The sequence below is a fragment of the Notothenia rossii genome (genome assembly GCF_949606895.1).
Source record: "Notothenia rossii genome assembly, chromosome: 8".
NCBI lineage: Eukaryota > Metazoa > Chordata > Actinopteri > Perciformes > Nototheniidae > Notothenia > Notothenia rossii.
The window spans coordinates 73,372,894-73,395,553 of NC_136906.1; the positions used below are offsets into that span (position 1 = coordinate 73,372,894).

The window sequence follows — 22,660 nt, forward strand, 5'->3', positions numbered from 1 at the left end:
TAATCCAAATAGCACCCCATTGTGTTCATCGTCTATCCATTGCTGGCCTGTCCTGGGCATCCTTTGTTGGCATGGAAGATGGTCGTTGTTGTCACTCCACCAGGTTTATTTCATGGATGTATGAAGATAACTCAATACAGCCTTGGAGGCGGGACCCCTTTAATTCCTATGAAAGTTTCTCAGTGGCGCATGAAGGCAAAATGGCCGACCTCTCGAGAGCAAAGTACTGTACCCGTATGTTGGCCCATAGAGAGGGCGCACTTGAGTTTTCCCTAAAGCTCCGCCTTCAATCTCCCATTCTCGGGTCAGTGAAATGCAAAGGGGGAAAAAAAGTAAGACTGGATTCGGCTTTTTAGCTCATTTTACAACTTTTAGACCCAACTTATTTAAATAAGGGCCATGAAATTGTTTGCAATGTGTAGTTTAAAAAAAATCTGCTGATTTACAGACGTCTCTGTCCCAATGGTCAAAAGGTAAAAGTATAAAGAAGAAACAAGCATTCATTGGAATTTTCTTTCCCAAATTTTACTTGAAATGTGCAATATAATTGGATGGAAATCTGTCTTTTGTCACGAGTAGAGCCATTTATAATCATTGGTTGAATTAGATGTCGCACGCACACACACACACACACACACACACACACACACACACACACACACACACACACACACACACACACACACACACACACACACACACACACACACACACACACACACACACACACACACATGACACAGGCAGCAGCAGCTGAGAATCCTCCTGCAGTCATGACATGCCCTATCCTAAACTCTCCGAGCTAAAGAAAGACACAACTCTCTCTGTCTCTACCCTCTCTCCCCCCCCCCCTCCTTCTCTCTGTCTCTCCCCCCCCCCCTGCAGTAATAATAGCTTGAAGGTGCCGTGCCTTTCAGCCCCTCAAAATAGCCACCTAGTCCGCTATGTTCACAGAGGCGAGTCCCTGGAATAGCCAGACAGTCAGACTGCTCCAGTTAGCTGTAAGGGTTCAGCTCTTACAAACATCTGATAAAGTCATATATGAATTTAAACATCTGATTTACAGCAGATTAGCAGAAATCAATATAGTTCTGGAGAGCTGTTCCTCTTTACAAACATTCAGGCTGAGTAACTTCACTTCAAGGAGTCTTTGTTCTTAAATTTCTAGTTAGATCTGAATCTACTTAACCTTTTAGGGTAGTATAGTTATAGACACTTAATCAAATATCCCTTAACAAATATCTTAATGATTCGTACCAATACAGATTTGACTAAAGTTTCCAAGACTGTTCTTTTAAAATGTCAGCCAATCTTTCCCAATGTGCTAAAGAAGATACTTGAATGGACAAAGACTTGAAGTTGTAGCTGTATTTCTGTACTTGTTGCCTTCTTGAAACTAAATCTATGACCCACCAGTGCCCTCTTTTACATGTTCTCTTCTCCTGACACTCAGACTACTTTTCTTTGTATCTTTTAAGAATGTCAGCACAGATAGAGGCTTCATCGCTGTGGGTAGGATTATAATTGTTATGGCATGAATAGAAATATTACACCACAGGAAGAGGCATCAATATAAGTGGAGAAACATCATCCCTGTTGGTGGAAATGTCATCTCTGCTGGAAGAATCAACACAACTGTGGCCAGAAAAACTGTAAAGGATGGAAAAATACTGTCTTATTTTACACATGAAAAAACTTCATGGATAATATTCTTTGCGAACTTCTCAGACATACACATCTTTATACTCAATTTCAAAGTTTGAAGTCACCTGTTGGCTATTTTAACATGAATTAACACAGTATAATCCAGACAAAATATTTATTTTACACTTTAATTCAGTGACTCAGCAATTGTCACCACATTGTTTAAAACATTGGAGAGTCGATTTTAATATTTGTTTGACTCTTGATCATTATTGAGCCACAAAACCACGGTTGTAGTTTTTCTTTAAACTCCCTGCAGTTTACTCATTGGTCAAAAATACATTGTTTTAAACTGTGATTTGAAGCACATATTATATTCATCAGATATTACCTGATCTAATTATAATAGCGTTTACCCTACACTCCCCTTATATCTCTATTTTAAAGCAACACACCTGCTAAATCTAGCTTGTCTAAGGCATTATTCCTTACTTGACACCGAAATAATAACAAGTTCCTATTTAAATCTCATCAGATTTAAATTCTAAGCTTCCAGTTTTTCTTTTTGTATTCTGATTTAAAGGTCACCTATCATGCTATTTTTAGGCAATAGCATAGGTCTCACATATATAAAATATATACAAAACATGTCTATGAAGTGTTTTGCTCAAAATACCAAACAGATCACCCATTCTAGCTATGCCTCATATCCCTCTATTTCACTTCCTGTTTCAAAAGTGATGATTTGGGGTATAAAAAAAAAAAGGGGGGGGGCTGAGCTCATGCGGGACCCGGCAGCTACCGTCTAAACTAAATACTGCCGTGATGAAACGCCATATCATGGATTATCAAGGATTATCTCTGAAACAGTATGGAGCTCAAAGGCTTTCTCTCTTGCCGGTTATACCACAAGGTGAGTTCCTTTTCATTTCCTGCTTCTTCACACACATGCTCTCCAGTACAGGTTAGCTCTGAGTGTTAGCGATGCTAATGTAAACACCGACCATATTACGTCCAAAACAGTCAGGCATTATTTCTGATAGCAACGTTTCTGATAGGGTGTAAAGCCAGCCCACATTTCAGATATTACATCACATCGGACGTAAATCTGGATCAGCTCCGTTGTTCCCCCGTTTTTAGAGATTTGGGTACGGAGTAAAAGAGAGAGGGTTTTATTTTCTGACGCTGCGTGAGTTCCCCGACACACCGGGGACACATGTTTATGTATAAAAGACATCAAAAAGTGCATTTTGCATGATAGGTCCCCTTTAACTTTTGCTCAGAGGTGTCTTGCACTTTGATTGTCAGTCTGGTTAAAACAATACTCTTTTTGCAAACCCTTCATAGCAAATAACATCCATTTCTCAGTCTCTATTCAATACTATAAATATAGAGTATTCCTCTCAGCTGTACCCAATCAAATTCAAGTCTTCATCACTTGAAATGTGCACAATTAATCCCTGTGAGAAGCCCTAATTCTCCCAGGATTTAGATATTATCCAAAAGTCTGCATGATTGTCTATTATTATTTTTCTTTTGATGTAGATCTGGATCAGATGTAGATAACAAGATTCAAGAGTGTCTATTATTAGAGTAACTGATTTGGATGATTGTGCCGCATATTGGCAGCGGCACCTTTCAACTTCGTTCTGTTTGTGTCTCAGTCTTTAATGATTTTTTAGTCGTTTTAGATTGTGTTGCTATATGTCACCTGATATATCTATATATATCTATATATATCTATATATATATATATATATATATATATATATATATATATCTATATATATATATACATATATATATATATAGATATATATATATATATATATATATATATATCTATATATATATATACATATATATATATATAGATATATATATATATATATATATATATCTATATATATATATACATATTTTGCTCGCACTTTTATCCAAAGCGTCTTACATACACTGGAAAAACAATGTTCCACATGTAATGTATTTGACTTTCTTTGCATATAAAGTCTCATCACATTTAATCGTTTACATGAATGTGTGTTTTGACTGAAATGAGTCCTTTTTCCTCACACATTTCTTAATTCTCATCATCTCCCCCCCAAATTGGATATTTAGAAACATCACTGAACAGCTTGACTTAACAATTTCCCATGATGATTATAGCTATACTCAAATATATCCCATTTTAGCCCAAAGTTTAATTTTATTTAAAAGTTTTTTGTTGTTCTCAAGCTTTTGCCAAGCAGTCTCACTTGTAGCTCAGTGAGCCAGTGAGTCAGTGAGGGGCCGGGAACCCGAGCCAGCACAACTATCTATAGTTTCTGGAAGTGGGAGGGCGACAGAACGAGGGTGAGAGACTATCGTTTCACTCTCCCTCTCTTTCAGTTCATTTGGGTTTTCAGTTCATAGAGAGGAAGAGTGTTTTCAAATTGTGTGGAAGTACAGACATGTGGGTGTGAGAGGAGGGAATTAAATGTGTGTGTCCTACAGAGTGTGCATTTGAGGATTGGCAAGTGAAAGTATAGTGACACGAGTTTAAGTGTGAGTGAGTGTGTGTGTGTGTGTGTGTGTGTAGACAAACAATGGCCTTAACTCGCCTTTGTCCTCTGCTCTCCCTCCTACTCCTCTTAATCCCTCTCTCCACACTTGGACAACGCTACCGGAATTATCAACAACTCCAACAAAAACAACAACGACTTCATCTCGGCAATTATGAAAGTTTCAGCCCCACCTGCCATCTTGGGAGAGAGGGGGAGCTGCTGTGTGACCAGTGCCGGCCCGGGAACACAGGACCACGCTGTGAAAGGTAACACACACACACACACACACACACACACACACACACACACACACACACACACACACACACACACACACACACACACACACACACACACACACACACACACACACACACACACACACACACACACACACACACACACACACACACGCACACACACACACACACACACACTGAACCTGAAACGTCACACTGATGATAAGCACAACTATGCTTATTCTTTATGTCAGTATGCTGAAGGTACTGGCTTCAGATGCATGTGGAAGTGTTGCCAAGTTCAGTGTTTCTGAACACAAACATGGAAATAACTATCATTATTTATCAAAACATGGAATTGTACCTCCATACATCTTGTGAGGTCAAACCTTTTTTTTTTAAAGTTGACCAGCATTTCGGTCTAATAAGTACGACATGATGAGTATGACTATGTTTCACGACCTTTGCATGATTAAAACAACACTTTTGACCTTACTTTGCAATTTCATACGTGGATAAAAGCTCTTCTCTTTTTTTTTTGTGATTGTTAAAACTGACTATTTGGAAATAGTGGAAAAAGAAATCAGGTCACCCGTCCCCAATGAAAACAGAACTCGCTGCTCATTAACAGTTTTTAGAGTGCTCTGTTTCGCTGTCCGTCTAGCTCTCTGTCCGCAGCACATTTATTATCTGAGTGACATTCTTGTTCCATTAGCTGTGAGCTTCTTTACCAACCCAGCACTAATGAGACGCCTCTCTGTCTTGCTGCTTACAACTTCAGGCTAAGCTGTCATGTGGTGACGCAGAGTAAACATCGTCTTTTCACCATGCAGCCTCACATAAATACATTCGGACTGTTTTCAACCACCCACAGCTGGATTGATGAGTTATTATCAAGTATATTTAAAAAATTGATACAGTAATATGCTCATTTTCAGATTCATATTTGTGTTTTGTGCTTCTACTGTGACATGTTTTCATGCTTCAATGTTCAAAAAGCTCTTTATTTTTCTCATACTGTCTGTGCTGCAGCACCTCTTTCCACCCTCTGTCTGAAACCAGAGCCCAGTCTGCTCTGATTGGTTCCCTGGCTGGCTCTGCTGTGATTTTTCAACTGCTTAGAGATGTCATTTGATCACGTAGAATGTGTTGGAGCACTAGCCAATAGAAGCACGAGTGTTACCTGGTGATGTCACTTTGTTACAGAAGTAAACAAAGGAGTCCAGGCGAGAGTGTGGGAGAGAAACTTAAGGATTTTAGCTTTTGCAGACCATGTACATGCACAGAAACCTACAGTATATAACACACTACAGGAAAGGATACCCCCCCCCCCCTATTTATAATTGTAGTAAACCTTGTACCTTGTAGCTCTAAGGAATTATACTTTTTCAGCAATTCCAGATTTTCTTTTAGCTGGCGTTGCGTGTTGACTTCCCGGTGAATGTCTGATGACTGTTGTTGTTGACAGTGTAATATTAATAATGTACATGTGAGGGATAAGCTGTGTGTTCAGGGAGGTCAAACTGCACGATGTGGTGTAGTAAGGTTTTCTTTGAGATTTGCTGCACAAATGAATAAGTGACCTCGCACAGTTCATGATTTCCATTTGAAGAGAAATGTTTTGTGTGTAGTCTTACCGTCTATGAAAGTCTAGGACAGAATCCCACATATTGTATACTTTTTTACCAAGTATAGCATTTCTCCACTTTCCAGTAAGTCAGTCTTTATAAAGGGTTTATACATTCATTATTTATTAATTAGGTAATGGGTTTAATTCATGGTTAACTAATAGAGTACTTTAATTGTACATTAGATGGAAGAAATTGACTTTATCAAACTACATCTAGTGGGGATAAAAACAAGTCCTAATGCTCCTGACCTACAATAACTACCTTTTTGTATCTAGAGTGATAATTATGTTGACAATTTCAATCCCAATGGTGAAACATTGTGCCTCAAATAGTTTTCTCTGTATCCAGCCTCCCCTGTGTTGCTAGTTAAAGGGAGCATGCATAGTCCACATGCTTCGCCATGCTGTCCACAGCAGAATCTCTCCGTCTGCATTTTAGTCTTTTTATAAACTTCATTTGCCACTGGAAAGTAAACAGACTCATTGTCAGTCCATTTTCTACCTTTGTCTGTCACCGAGAGGCATCTGCACTGCGCTATAACCCAGACAGAGAACAATGTGGTCCCAATCTTTCATAGTCAACTTCTCCAAATATCTTTCTGATGTCCTCACATGTCCAATTAGTGAGAGGGAATGTGCGTTGTCGAGCGACTTATACTGGTACAACTCCCAAAATGATCAGAGAGTGTCATGAGGGCTGCTTTTGACGAATAGAGATGGTAGTGTTTGGAGAGATTGTGTTCAAAGTGTGCGTGTGTGCGTCTGTCTTTGAATATACAGAATGCATCTGTGAATGTACATTATTGATATATCTCTGTGTGTGTGTGTGTGTGTGTGTGTGTGTGTGTGTGTGTGTGTGTGTGTGTGTGTGTGTGTGTGTGTGTGTGTGTGTGTGTGTGTGTGTGTGTGTGTGTGTGTGTGTGTGTGTGTGTGTGTGTGTGTGTGTGTGTGTGTGTGTGTGTGTGTGTGTGTGTGTGTGTGTGTGTGTGTGTGTGTGTGTGTGTGTGTGTGTGTGTGTGTGTGTGTGTGTGTGTGTGTGTGTGGGTGTGTTAGGGCTGAACATTTCATCGATTTTAAATCGAAATCGCAATTTGAAATGATGCGATTATCAAATCGCAAAGCCTGCGATTTTCTTTCAAACTTGTACCAGCCATTGTTAACCAATCAGAAGTGGCCCATGATAGAAGGTGGTAGACAGGTTGATCCAATCACCTGCCAAGTATTTTTGAAAGTGCCTGCCTTTTCCAAATGGCTTCCAGTGGAGCTTTCCTAGACGGTTTGGTGAAACAAACCATCTGAGTCAGGTTAGTAATGCTCCATCACATGTTTCTATTACAGGGTGAATCTTAAACTGAAGCTTGGCTTTAAAGCAACCCAACGGAAGTTTCATGTAAGTTTAGTTTTTTCCCTCGTAGCTCGGACTATGGGGGTGCTAGAGACGGGAGCACATTGATACGACTTTCCTAGCTGGAGATATGGCCGCATTTTACAATAAACTTCCGTTGGGTCGCTGTGTGTGTGTGTGTGTGTGTGTGTGTGTGTGTGTGTGTGTGTGTGTGTGTGTGTGTGGTTCTGATGCCATATGGTGCCTCCAGTCAGTGAGAGAGGACAGCTGGTAAACAAATGAGAAGGAAAGATAGTCTTGCTTGCTGTATTGACTCACAGAACAATAGGCATAATGTAAAATAATATTTTATTGCTGATGACAGTGTTAAAGAGGTAATCAGCAGTTCGTTGTTCCTTGTTCTATTAGTCTAATTGATACCTGCCATGCGCTACCTGCCATTACACTTCATTATCTACAGTGCTTTTGTTATTGTTAGTGGTAATTAATTGTAATGTGCCAATTTGTCTATATTATGGGCTTTAACAAAATAAGCTACTCCATTCTCCCAATGCTAATAGACTCTCCAGTCGCTGCTAAGTGATTCTGCTTTTCAATTTCCTGTCCATAAACAGCCATTTAGCATTGAGCTGAAAACTGTTTAATGCAACTGCCTTTCAAATAAGTCCATGTGCTTAATTGCGGAGTAGTACGCTGCTATTTAAAGCCATCAGGGGTTTGGCAGTATATCCAGATGTTATTGGTTTTTAAAGCTTTTTCACATTTTGCACATTCATTTGGATTTTGTGATTTAACACTGTCTGTAAATACCGTATGATAAATATGACACATTAAATAGAGGTATTTTCAACTAAAATGCAACACCAAGCAGTGCTGATGACTATGATTGATGGTAATGTTTATGCATTAACATGTCAAAAAATACAAGTGTGAGGAAAACAATAGAGAATAAATCTGGTGAAAACACATTTAAAATCTTCTTTCAAGTGAGGTGCATATGGTGGACAACAGGAATTTCACATTTAAATGCTAACAACTATAGAAGGGCTAGACCAAAGTCCTGCAACATGGGAAACAACAGCATTGAGGTTTATAGTTCCAAGTTACCTGAACAGTTTGATTGTGTGGGGATTGGCATAAGTCCAAATGTTCTGAAAAAACATGCATACAATACAATACAATGAGGTGAGACACTGAATATAATTATATTTGAAAGAACACAAAACAAATACTTAGCAACTGTCCCCATCCTACATTGAATTATAAAGATGTTGGAAGTTGTAAACTTGCATTTCAGAAATCTTGACACTCGGTAGGAAATAAAAAAGTAGTTTTGAAATGTGTTTTTAACGTAACTCAATATTTGTGGAAGAGTTAATTTATACCGTGCATCTGGAATAGAGAAATATATAACGGGAAATGTGAAGGCTAATCATATTGAACTTAAAGGTGGTGTATTGTCACATTGTGTATACTTTTAAAAGCCTTTAAAGAAAACGTGGAAAAATGTTATCGGTTTTATATACAGGTAGACATTTGAAGAAGGCAAATACATTCCTTAAAACCTAATTTCTTAACTCTTTATATATAACTTTTTTAATAACTTCCTAATATCAATGACAAAAAAGTGAAAAAAGCTCATCCAATTATAACTTTTGCTCAAACTTTGGCAGGACAGTTTGTGTTCATGTAGCAGCCCATTACTCACAGGGAGATAATGATATTATAGGTTTCACAGCACTTTCAGCTGTACTATACATTTTTTGTTGGCAACCCCAGGTAGATACTTAATTTGAATGTTAAGGACTTCAATAGAGTGAGAGAGTAAGAGAATAGGAGTATGAAATTGCCCTTTTATGAGAAAAGTGCTGATGCTTCCACAGCTCCACTTACTGAGTGCAGAAAGGCACATCTGTTCTTTGAAGGAGACTCAAAGCTGCTTTATGGGAGCTGTGCGTTTGCAGCTTTAAATGGAAATTGCAGTAAAAGTTAGTCTACTGAAACAAATAAGAAGTCATTTGATCTTATTCCCATGCATTTATTAATAAGCATACATACATTTAAAAGTAAAATACATTCAATATATTTATTTATATAAAAGTCAAATTGTACTCCTCTAAAAGAACCTACCCCAATATTATGCTTTTTACATGCAGTAAAACTCTCAAAATGTTTGGAAAATTATGTGAAATAATTATCTGAGGGAGGAGCAGAGCCCCCCCCCTCCCCCGGTGCCGACTCCCCACTTGCATTATAGCACTAAAAATAAAATAACATAACTTTTAGTATGCCTGCTCCTCTCTTCCCCCTGTAACTCTCCACCAGCTGTGCTCACCCTCCACTTCCTGTGCTCTCTGAAGGCTTCAACCAGGTGTCTGACCCCCCCCCCCCCCCCCAAAATACATCTCCATTTACACACTATTTAAACTATAAATACCTTCACTTCCTCTTTAGGTCCAAGTAACTACACACACAGGGACCTGTAGTGGTTCTAGACACATCTTACTGGGGGGGGGGGGGGGGTATACTGGGGCCAGTTATTTCATGAGTGGGGCACATTTAAAGAGGGCCTATTATGCTTTTTAGGGTTTTCCATTTCCTCTAGGTTTGTTATATAGGATTTAGTGCATTTTAATGGTCTGCAAAGGCTGAAATCCCAAAGTCCCCCCACCCCCCCCCCCCCCCCGCCTGAAACGCTGCAATGGACTCCTTTGTTTATTGCTGGTAACTAGTGACAACACTGTGTTGTTCTTGTATTGGCTAGCACTTCAACACATTGTAATTGATAGGCTAAGGGGTGGGACATCTCTAAGCAGTTGACCAATCACAACAGAGCTGGCCAGCTAACCAATCAGAGCAGACTGGGCTCTGGTTTCAGACAGAGGGTGAAAAGAGGCAGTATGAGGAAAATAAAGAGCTTTTTGAACATAAAGCATGGAGACATGTCACAGTAGAGGCACAACATACACATATGAACCTGATAGGGCCCCTTTAATGCACGACAAAGGTGACGAATAGATTTCAAATTGTTTAGTTCAGTATAAAAAACATACAATACAATGAGCGGTTGTTTTCGTGACAGGATTTGTGTCAATGACGTAGTTACTATTGTATGAAATTCAAATAAATTGTAAAAAAACATTCCTGTTACAAATAAATAACTGAATCAATCTGGCAAAAATATAATAATAAGTATGAACACACTCTTCTGTTCTCTTTCATCAATAACGGAGATTGCTGCTTGTGTCTTTTTTCCCTTGACTATATGAATTTACCTGCAGCACTTCACACACACAAGGACACACACACACACACACACACACACACACACACACACTCCAGCAACATGCACACACACACAGAAGCTAATAAACCAGTTCTATTGAGTACCAAGGAGGGTCAGTGGTAATAATGGCTGGCTGCTCTTGACCCTTTCCCTCTCTCTCTCTCTCTGTCCTTTCTTTTCCCTCCTCTCTGAATTCAATTCTCTTTTCAATGTGAAGACCTTTCCCCCCCTCTCTCCTCTCCTCCCCTCTCCTCTATTCGCTCTCTCCTTCCTCTCTTCTTTTTCTTCCATCTAAATTATCTTTTTAGCCTGTAGAGCGTTATTTCAGCTCAGGCCTGTTTTATTTGTTTTCAGTGGCTCTTGACACGGCACATTCCTCTCAGGTTCATATATTTTGCAGCATCTGGCCTTCCTTTTATTTTTAATCAAACGAAAGAGGCTGAAAAGCAAAAATTAACATCTTTGAAATGGAGAGACAGTTAACAAGTGTGTGTCCTTGTTCTGGTTCAAGGGTGCTGATGACCATTTTTAAATCAGAATACCTTTGTTAGTCCCACGGAGGGGAAACATGTGTGTAGTTGAAGCAGGACAAAGAGCCACAGACAGCTTAATGTTACATATGTTAAATATTTGACATGCATAACAAAAAATTACTAAGTTATGAATATAATTAAAAATTAAAAGTTACATAATTAAAAAAAATACACATCCTGTAACAGTTCTTAGGATTTAGCAGCCAGGTATATATTACACAGTTATTAACGACACCTATATATATTGCACATCTAGCACATATTGCACATAGGTGGTTGGTATTTAACAAGTTACACAATTTACAAAATACAAAATACACACCTTAACAGTTCTAAGGATTTAGCAGCCAGGTTTATATTACAGTTATTAACGGCATCTATATATATTGCACATAGTTTGTTGGTATTTAGCAGCAAGGGGTGATATAGTCTGTGTTGTGGTGTGTGTGTGTGTGTGTGTGTGTGTGTGGGGGGGGGGGGGGGGGGTCAACTAGGGGCTGTGCTGGTTGTATAGTCTGACCGCTGCAGGAAGGAAAGACCTGCGGTATCTCTCCGTGAGAATGTTTGTTTCAATCAAAGGGATGCTATTTATTTTTCCACTTATTTTCTTACAAAACACCACGAGCCAGACAACATTAAAGAATCAACATACTTTTATGATTATTCACAGACACCACAAAGACATCAATTATACATTTACAAAAAGGACAAAAGGATAAGGGGATGTAAACACTTATACAATTTGATATTGCCATATTAGGTTGTGTGAAATCTTATATTATTATTTTAATCTTTAAATGTGTTTTACTTAGTCAATTTGATCCATTTCAAGGACTGGAATCTGTTTGAATAGGCTTCCCAAAGGACAAACCTTAATCAGTTTCTCAGATTATCTTTGTGAATATGTTTAAATGAATAGTTTAAATGCAAAAATGTGTTACAGACAGTGGCTCAGATTGCATACAAAGTAGTGATTATTGCAAATGCACATGAAATAAGATGTTGTGCATATATGACGTTTTCTTCATACTATAACAGTTTTTCTTGAATTAGATGTATTATTGTCTAACCTCTGTATCATCATACATATGATATTGCCAGTTGTTTGCCAAGTGGTTACTTAACCAGTTCAAGAGGAAATACAGAGAGATTATCTTCTCGAGGTACAGGGATGGGGAAGGTGTTTGACTATGTGTGTGTGTGTGTGTGTGTGTGTGTGTGTGTGTGTGTGTGTGTGTGTGTGTGTGTGTGTGTGTGTGTGTGTGTGTGTGTGTGTGTGTGTGTGTGTGTGTGTGTGTGTGTGTGTGTGTGTGTGTGTGTGTGTGTGTGTGTGTGTGTGTGTGTGTGTGTGTGTGTGTACATATGTGTATATGTCAATCAACAGGTAAAGCAGATTAATAATAATAATAATAACAATATTAATTAATAATAATGATAATTATTACAGATTATAGATTATAAATAAATCATTTAGGGACAAGGGGGTGAGATTAAATAAATTATACTTCTTCTCACTCCTTTTCGAACACTAGATGTGGCACTGTTTATGTTGCTAATGCTGTTGTTTTTGTTGTTGTTGTAAAAGTCATTTTTTGTTTTGATTTCTCTTACATGACTATGCACTGCAACATTTGTTTTGTAATTATTTATTTTACTTGTTCGAAATAAAATGTATCAATCAACCAATCAATCAATCAATCAATCAATCAATCAATCAATCAATCAATCAATCAATCAATCCATAGCCCAATAACACATAAACAGGCATGTATATTCTTGCATCACATTGACTTTGCATTGAGTAGTTTTTTGGGGTCTTTTTGCCTGAAGACATAATTTTTTTATTTTAATCTCTAGTAAAGCTTATTTATTTCGTAACTTTCATTTCATACATTTGGTTTCTGTTGCCCTCCAGCCTTTTTTGTGGTTAAATCTTTGACTTAATGCCTGTCTGTGTGACTGTACGTGTGTGATGTTGGTGTGTGTTAAATATAAATGACAACAGCCTTTAGCGATCACTCTCTCTGGTCAAAGAGACACCGGTAACAATGCTGATGATTCCCCTGGACTCTGATCAATGAGATGTATTTCTTGTTTATTTCCTGATTGGATATCGGCTGCCAGCTCTTTCGAGATGAGACCTGCTGTAATTAGTGATCTAGTATTTTGTTCTTGTCACTTCTTGTCACACAAGCTGAGGTAAACAATGATTTGATCATATTTACCTGCTGAGAGCTGTTTGTTCTGCAGTTGTTAGATACAAAAGAGAGAAGGCAGGGTGAGCCACTGAATATTTTTCTTGCAGAGTATTATTATTAACTACATGAAAGGAGGAGGAAATCTGTATTTTCAGAGACATTGTTGCACTATCTGCACACTCAGTCAGACCTGATGCAGTATTATCCCTACCTAAAATGGTATCCTGAAAGAGGAAATAACAGCATGACGGCCTGTTGCTGCAACTTGAAAGCATGAAAGGGTGGAGAGTTCTGAGGTACTTTAGAGCCCCTATGTGTGGAATTGTGTGTGATTATATCTTCCAGATTATTCTAATAGCGTAAGTGTTTGTTTGTAGAAAAATAACACATTTGAAGGAAACCATGCACAGACCTTCATGTTGCATGTTGGCTGAAGGCCACACAATATGAGAAACACAATATGTGATCACATTACTGGATATTCTGATTGCGATATTACTTATAAATATAATAACGATAGATAAACAGATACATACTTGAATGTACTTTAGTGTGGTTTTGAAAATGCTTTTAATGTATGCTATAGTCTCCCTTATAATGTGTCTGGTTTATCATAGGTAAGATATTATAAACACAATGTTAAGTCTGATCAAATAAATGTGTTTTGACCATTTAGTAGTTAGGGTTGGATAGTTTCAGTGCATTTGGTTAGTGTTGTGTGTTTATTTTTTAGCTTGTTATGCTTGTATAACACTTGAACTCTCTCAAAATCTAGATGTGTGAATAACATATTGCAAATACTTTATTAACTGTCTTGGCCCCTATTCTAAAGCTTTGGAGAGTTTCTCCGGGTGACCCATTTGACACAACTCCATTATTTCTCTTGATAGTCCTTTGAATTGCATGTTTTAATTGTTTGTAAATATATTAAATTGAATTGAATCCCATTGATCTTACAAAAAAAGTATATGCTGCCAAAGTTACTGTAGCTTCCTGTGTTGATATGCATTTTCTTATTGCTAATTAAACTAAAACATAACACATTTCACCATCTATTTATGATCTGTTGACCACTGTTTCCCATGCAGCAGATGATGTTTACAGTACACTGAGTTTAAAACATCATGACCTCACTTTGTCTCTCCGCTGCCTCCAGATGTTCCAACGGATTCTTCGGCCAGCCCTCTGTGCCCGGGGGATCCTGTCAGCCCTGCGATTGCCATGACAACCTGGACCTGTCCATACCCGGCAGCTGCGATCCGATCACGGGCCAGTGTCTGCTCTGTCGTCAAGGTTACGGCGGCTCGTCTTGCGACAGTTGCGCTGACGGTTACCACGGAGACGCGATCACAGCGAAAAACTGCCAACGTGAGTAAAGTGACGCAAAACAAGCGTCAAAAACTAGACAAAAGAGACGAAAACATGTGATTAAACTTGATTAGATTAGATTGGATTATTCTATTAGATATACTTTATTAATCTCACATGTGAACGGGCATTACAATAGCCAAAAACTTTAATCAAATAAAATGCATAAAAGATTATAAACAACATAAGATGATATATTTAAAAGTGTGAAAAGTGGTTGCAGTAATCCTTCTACCAGAATAACTGATATGTGAATCAGTCTTTAAAGTAATACAACAAGTATTTAAAGAACCCAAGTAAGGTTTTGGGGGTTTTCCTTTTCTTGTAGTGTGTTATAAAGGTATTTGTGCATGTAGATGGTCTGCAAAGGCACAACATACAAATATGAACCTGGAAATGAGCTCTTAAGGCATACATATAGTAAAGTATAAAACATATTGTACTAACTGCCACCCCACGAAAACCTGAGAATTGTTTTTAAAAAAGAAACATGGAAATTGACAAGTTTATTGTGATAGTTGTAGTTGCTGTGGTCAGATTGCAACAAATAAACTCATATGGACTTCAAGCGGTAAAACATGATCTACTTTTCAAAAAACTAAATCATTTTAAAACCAGCCAATGTGCAGCGTTAGTGTCTCAGCAGGGGTGTTAAACTTAACAGTAGTATTTCCTCTCTGAAACTCAATTTTAGCTAAATGATACCTTTAATCCTTTTACTAAAACACTGAGTAGATGCACCACCTGGTGTGTGTGTGTGTGTGTGTGTGTGTGTGTGTGTGTGTGTGTGTGTGTGTGTGTGTGTGTGTGTGTGTGTGTGTGTGTGTGTGTGTGTGTGTGTGTGTGTGTGTGTGTGTGTGTGTGTGTGTGTGTGTGTGTGTGTGTGTGTGTGTGTGTGTGTGTGTGTGTGTGTGTGTGTGTGTGTGTGTGTGTGTGTGTGTGTGCGTGCGTGCGTGCGTGCGTGCGTGCGTGCGTGCGTGCGTGCGTGCGTGCGTGCGTGCGTGCGTGCGTGCGTGCGTGCGTCGGCAAGCAGCTATGCTAGTAGGAGGTGTGATGTCGGAGCGGCCCACTGACTGCCAGTTGTGTGAAAGAGTGAGAATAGAAAAAAAACTATACCTGTAAAAAAGGAACTGAACAAGAGAGGAAGAGATGGCAGCCAATACAGACGTGCAGATGGCGCTTGTTTGGGAAGATCTTCATTCAAAAGCTGTGCCGTTGACGAAAACTGTGGCTCAAGCAGAGAGACAGGCAGAAAGACAGATAACCAGAGAGAGAGACAGGCGATAAATATACAGATACAACTCTGAGGAGCAGGGAGACAGGCTGACAGCGGTATTAATGTGTATTTGATAGTTCATTGTTCTGTAGTTGTTTCCCTCTCCACCCAGCTAAATGGTTATTGATTAATCAGCCTGATCTATTGCTCTCCTACGGTGCTGATCGGCTGCTCGTGTCTTGGAGGGTTGATATTGATCCTGTACGAATGACCACCAGGAATTATTAAAACACAACAACTCTCTCTCTCTCTCTCTCTCTCTCTCTCTCTCTCTCTCTCTGTCTATATATCTCGCCCTTCTGTCTGCTCTTCCTATTGCTTCCAGTCTTAATGAATTTTATTGAGTGGAGCAGGAGAGTTCAGGCCGAGTCCATTTGCGCACTATTAGACTGTAAAAATCTGTTAAACTTGTTTTGTTCCCCCATCTGTGGGCCTTTCTGCTGCCTCCCCCTAATAGCGGTTCAGAGTAATTCAGTAGAGGAATAGAACATGGTTTGATTTTGTCTAGCAAACTTGACCACAGAGCAATTTGTATAAGGAATACATTCAGGAAAATGAACTCCTCCGACCATTCCTCACGTGGGGAAAAGTCGTTGTAAAGATGTGAGAATTGCACCGTCACACACTGTCTCCAATCACTGGAACAAAGTGGATGTGTAGTAACTCAATAATGTAATTATGCTTCCTCTATGTCTGACCCTTAATGAATGCTATGTAGAAACTTCATACAATAAATCAATAAACTTTTCAGGGATGATGAGAAACCTCACAATTTCTCTACTCCTAATGGACAGCCATGTGCTGCAGCCCTCTGTGCTTTTTATTCAACTAATAGGCCTCAAACAGAACATTTAAAAGCATAAACACATTGTTTAAAGAGTCTGAACCAACAGTGTGGTAATTCCCAAATCAGGGCAGCGTTTAATGAATCACAAACAATAACAACATTTTTATTATCAGTCTCTTTTTATGATCATACCTTTGATTAACTTTCACTCAACATGTCCATTTTTCTTTTCAAAAGAAAGTGGAGGACACACTAACACATTTTGTATCTAAGGTATTTATAATTGAATGCATACTGAGTAAGTTCTTCTACTATCCCATATGGGTGCAGATGGCTCTTTTTTAACATAATACATTACTTTACATGGCTTGATTTAGGGGAGACAAAATGATTCAAACCCAACCTAAAGGAAATGACTGATGTTTGGTAAAACCATAGAAATTAATTGAGAGTGGAATAGACATGTATCTGTTTGCTGTGGTACTTTATAGTTCAAAATAAAATTATCCAAGAACTACTGTAGGGCTGCTCGATTATGGCAAAAATCATAATCTCGATTATTTGGGTCGATAATTGATGTCACGATTATTAAAAACTTTCATTTACTTTGAAAACATCCATTTATTGAAAAAGAACATTTGAGCAGTATGTTTTGACAGTTGATTACCCTGAACTTTAAATTGCAAGCCAAAATCGTAATCGCGATTAAAATACGATTAATTGAGCAGCCCTACAAGAACTTTGCATTGACAGAGAATGTGTTCTCTACAACCGTCACTGTTCTCTTCAATGGTACGATTAAAAATGGCTGCCACTCTGACCATCCTACTATGTTCAATTAATCAGGAATCTATAGAAAAAAACACTCTGAAATACAGAATATCCTCTTGGCATTTCTGGCCTGTCAATCTTTTGATTCCTCAACACTATGATTTGGTGTATATAGGGTTCTAGTAAGAGCGGTTCTCAAAGACTTCTTTTACCCTTTCCAAAACAAACTCAGGCATCAGTTAGTCATATAACATTACTAATCACATTTCATAATCGCCTCTGTGCGGTAGCCAAACAAATATATTTTAAGCGTGTACTGTAATTGATGTTTTCATGCTTGTATTACACAATTCCTGTTGTTTCCCCTCAAGGCATCCAACACCAAATCTCATCAGAACAGAAATGTTTCACTTCTATGTTTACTTGTTTACCTAGAGTGTGGACTCAATTTGCTCTCGGTGTGTTTTGTATGACACCTAATAGATTGAATAGCGCCTCGACTTCTCACCAACGCACCATTGTAGAGCTAATGATATACAAGAAATGCACAATAGCTACTCCTACGGTTTGTTTGTACGACAGATTGTGGTGTTCTTGTTATTTCAAGTTGCAAAAAAAAATGTTTTCTCTTCACCATCAAGGCTAGCGCTGAATAAAATTTAAAAAAACACAACAGAAAGCAACACTTTATCAAACAACAAGGCTCGCATTGTAGCGACTAACAGAACAGTGTCCAGATGGTCGCCGAAGGGTAAAGCTAGAGGGGTGAGAGACTGTGTGTGAGGGAGTGTGTGTAGAAAGAGACGGACATGTATGAGCATGTTTTTCTTCTGTGATTAATCAGGCATGTGTGTATTTGTACATCTGAATGTATGCGGTTGCTTATGTGTGTGTGGGAGGACATGCGTGCCTCTCTGCATTCATGTGTAAAGCAGGAATAGATAAATCTTCCACCGTATGTGTGTTTCTGTGTGTGTGTGTGGACATCTGTTGTATCCCTCTATCTCTCACTTCCTCATCGCACACTCAGGTCCGTCCTTCTGTCTCTTTCACATCTAATAGTAGAGAATAACACGAGGTAAAACTAGTCCACGTGTGTGTCTATGTGATGTGGAGTGTGCTACTGATTTCTTGAGAAAGGTGTGTGTGTTTTTCATGTGTATGTGTGTGTGCTTCTGACAGCCCATCCAGCAGATGGGAGCCGTGTTGTTCAAGGTTTTAATTGTGTATCTAAGGGGCTGATTGGCGTGTGTGTAGGTGTGTCTTTTTTTTTTTTTTTCCCATAGGATTTAAACAAGTTAAATAAAGTTGAAGTATCACTGATAGAAAGAGAGACCGATTATAAAGTAACTCACCCATTCGTGCTGCTTTTAAACTCTTCCGTGACAAAGGCCATGAATTCAACGCCAGAGAAATAAGGAAGAGATGAGAATTGTTTTATCATTAATAAAGTTTTAGTGATTGTAATCATTACTAAAGACAATGAACTTCCCTAAAACTGCTTTTTTTTTTTACCTTAAAGATGATTGGTTTAAAGGGGACCCTATTAGGCGCGTTCACACCAAGTACTTTTCCCACAAAGGTTCCTGAGAACTCTTTAGTTCTCTTGAATTAAGTACAGATCGCGTTCACACCGGAAATTAGTTCCTGGGGGTGGATTCGGCAAATGAAGCCGCTGACGTCACTTCTTCTTCTTCTGCTTTGGGTTTACTGGCAGGCCGCAAACAACTTCACGGCGTATACTGCCGCCCTAAATCCCCGGCCTGCTGCTGGGACTCCCAGCTGCTTCTACTGAAGCCTTCCGAGTAAACGGCCAGAACGCCGACACCTCCTCATCTCCACCGCTCCCATGTTTCATTTTGTGTTGTCATAAGTTAGTCTCTCCGTGTTTCTGCGCTGGGCTAATGCTAATGCTAATAATGCAATGCGAGGATAATAAAATGGCGGCTTCACAAACGTTTTGGGGAGTTTGACGGGGCGTGGTTTGCATTCCGCCAGCCAATCAGACACAGGAACCTTTTTGTCCCACGAAAGTCCCTGCTCTTTAGCAGGGACTGAAAAGGGGGTAAAAAAGGTTCTCTAGAACTAATTTAGTTCCTGGGACTTTTTGGTTTGAACGCAACTAAATCGTAGTTCTCAGGAACCTTTGTGGGAAAAGTACTTGGTGTGAACGTGCCTATTGTGTTCATTTTCCCTCTGAAGGGAACTTTGGGATTTTTATCGCTGCAGACCGTTTACATGCACAAAAAACAATATAACACGCTACAGGAAAGGGAAAACTCAACCAGAATATTCGGCCTCTTTAATCGTTGTTAGTGTGTGTACGTTTTCTTTCTAATTTAATCTTGTGTATGTGGACAGTTTTTAGCCTCATCATAAGCACCCCACTGTTTCCTCACCATCAGATCCAAGTAGTGCGTACTTCCTTGTTATTTATAACACAAGCTTTATTTTGGACTTGTTTTTTCTCTCAGTGTCTGTCCTAATCACAAGATTAAAAAACAAAGTATTTTAGGGTCTCGTGGGTGTTTTGAGTCTTTTATATTGACAGTGGATATGGCAGGACATGAGGGAGAGAGCTGTGACAAATAGACTCTGGAGATGTTGTTTTAATTAGTAAGATGCCTAAGCCATTCCCTAGTGGTAAACTATTCATTTCTTAACCACATGTACTGATCATTGAACATTTAAGACCCACATATCTTGGTGATTTCTCAATGTGGCTGCAGGAAGCAGATTTTTTCCTCTCACTCCAACTGAACTTTACCTAATTCAATTATTTTTTTATCCGGCAACTTTTCAGAGGATACGTTTAAATTGTCTTGGCTGGCTTTTCGTAGCTTCAGGGACAGCTTGTGAGTGTCTGAGTCCAGTGTTTTATTTCCCTTAGCACCAACAAAAAAAACCTTTTCAGACAGCTTTCAAAGCCCTAATGTGGTTGTAAGTTGGCATATAAACTGAAGACAAATAAATATAATAATAAAAAAATAATTCTAGTCATCTTTCATGTTGTCAGTGTTCGGTTTGGTGTGGACTTTCACTCAATCTTTGTGATTGTAATGTTGTCTAGACAGAGAACTCACACTCACACACTAAACACCAGTTTTTCTTTCGAATCTACATTCTGAATTTTAAGAACATTTGATGTTGTCCTCTGTTGCACCTTTGCTTTGTCATTAGACTCAAACTTAAACTGGGTGTCGTTTTAATATACAAAACTTAATCTGTCACAAATAATTCAGCCCACTGGACTGAAGAGTCTATTTGGGCGAGAGGAGATTTTCTCCGAAGCGCAGTCAGAGGGATATTAAAATGCATATTGACAGATAATCCTGAAGAAGACCTTAAGTAGGATTTGAGCTCATCCAGCAGACTGTAGTGTGAAGGAAACACTCACCAACCAGTGTTGTTGTTGAACTAAGGTTTTATTTGATGTACTTATGTAGAAATGAGGCCGTTAGTAAATAATTATTGATTAAATATGCTCTCTCCTCTTCCCTCGTCTCGTCTCCTCCTCTCCTCTTCTCCTCTCCTCATCTCCTCTCCTCTCTTACAGCCTGCCAGTGTCACACTAATGGCTCTGTATCTGAGGTTTGCAACAAGGAGACTGGACGGTGCGAGTGCAAACAAAATGTGGCTGGACGACAGTGTGACGAGTGCATTGTAAGTATTTTGTATTGGCACCTTTACTTAATAGACTATTAGTTCATCTATTTTCCACATATACTTCCCCCTTTCTCTTCTTGGTGTCTTGCAACATCACATTGCTTAATGTTTAATGGACTACATGTTTTAACCCCATTCGCACAATTTCACCACGCTTGAATATTAGATATTAACGTAATATAGAGACCTCCAAATTCTTGTTTCTCATCACTACCTGCAGAATTTGTTAATTTGTTATGACAATTTTTTTTCTACACTTCAGTTTTTCCAATGGCAGTAATTAGGCTGTGATGGCAAACCCACAAATGTATAGCTTTGCAAGACAAAGAAGATGCATCATTATATTAAAATGTCACACAACATTTTTTTTTGTTTCACACTTAAACTGATAAGTTGGGAATATCGAAGGTCATCAAGTGTTCTCTTTTCTTTTCTAAAGTAAGTTTGTGGTCTCTTTTTGTGACAATGATACAATGATCCTGATGAATAAGGATTTTTCTCCACACCACAGCAGTTCTTTCCTCCTTGTACTTTGAGTGTGTTGTTTCTCTCTGTCCTGCTGACCCCCTCTCTGCGCTGTGATTGGTCCAGCCTAACTGCTGGTGGGACGCTGAGCTGCAGGACTGTATACCCTGTGGCTGCAGCCCCCCGGGCTCCATGTCTCAGCGCTGCGACGCCGAGGGCCGCTGCATCTGTCGGCCCGGCTTTGTGGGCCGGCACTGCAACCTGCGTCGCCAAGGTTACGAGAGGCGGGAGACCCGAAGGCCGGTGGAGCGTGTTCCCCTCTCAGCCGTGCATCAGAGATGGGGGGGCTCCTCCCGCACGGGGGGGTGTCCCAGGGGGGCGTACAGGCCGAGCACAGGGGTAACACACCGGGCATGGTGTGTTTAAGTAGCATGGGTGTGTTTACAAAATGTCAAGGTTGCTGAAGAAGACAAAGAAATGAAAACAAGCATTAACAAAGATGTGTTTGTGGATGGGATGGTTTGACGTTCAAGTGTTTAAACCGGGCATGGTGTGTTTAAGTATGGGTGTGTTTGTTTGACGTGAATTCAAAAATATTGGTGTTGCTGAAGAAGACGTTGAAAACTAATTTTTATTGTCCATCAAGTATTGAAATCTTTGTGTTTGTGGATTGGATGGTTTGAGGTTAAAGTTTTTGAACACTGCATGGACAGTGAGGTGTTCATCTCGTGTTCTTATTCTGAGAGACATTTGGTTTGAAGTGGTTTGAAGATGTTTCCAAGTGAAGAACAAATGCAAACGTGAAACACGTCCTAATATCAACGTTACAATGAGATCATTCGAAAATGTCACTTCTCTAAGTAGCTCAAGGTGTTTGTTGTTGCTGAACTTTTGTTGAAACTGTTATTA

The 22,660-nt window shown here is 39.1% G+C and overlaps 1 protein-coding gene across 1 annotated transcript in view; it reads left to right on the forward strand.

Moving 5' to 3' along the window:
- lama2 (laminin, alpha 2) overlaps positions 1 to 22,660 on the forward strand; it is a 199,125-nt gene that overhangs the window by 88,013 nt on the left and 88,452 nt on the right. Inside the window, exons 19-22 of the mRNA XM_079645313.1 lie at positions 4,367 to 4,453; positions 14,575 to 14,786; positions 21,177 to 21,283; positions 21,878 to 22,150. Of these exons, the coding sequence (XP_079501439.1) occupies positions 4,367 to 4,453; positions 14,575 to 14,786; positions 21,177 to 21,283; positions 21,878 to 22,150 (679 nt within the window). The remainder of the gene's footprint in view (positions 1 to 4,366; positions 4,454 to 14,574; positions 14,787 to 21,176; positions 21,284 to 21,877; positions 22,151 to 22,660) is intronic.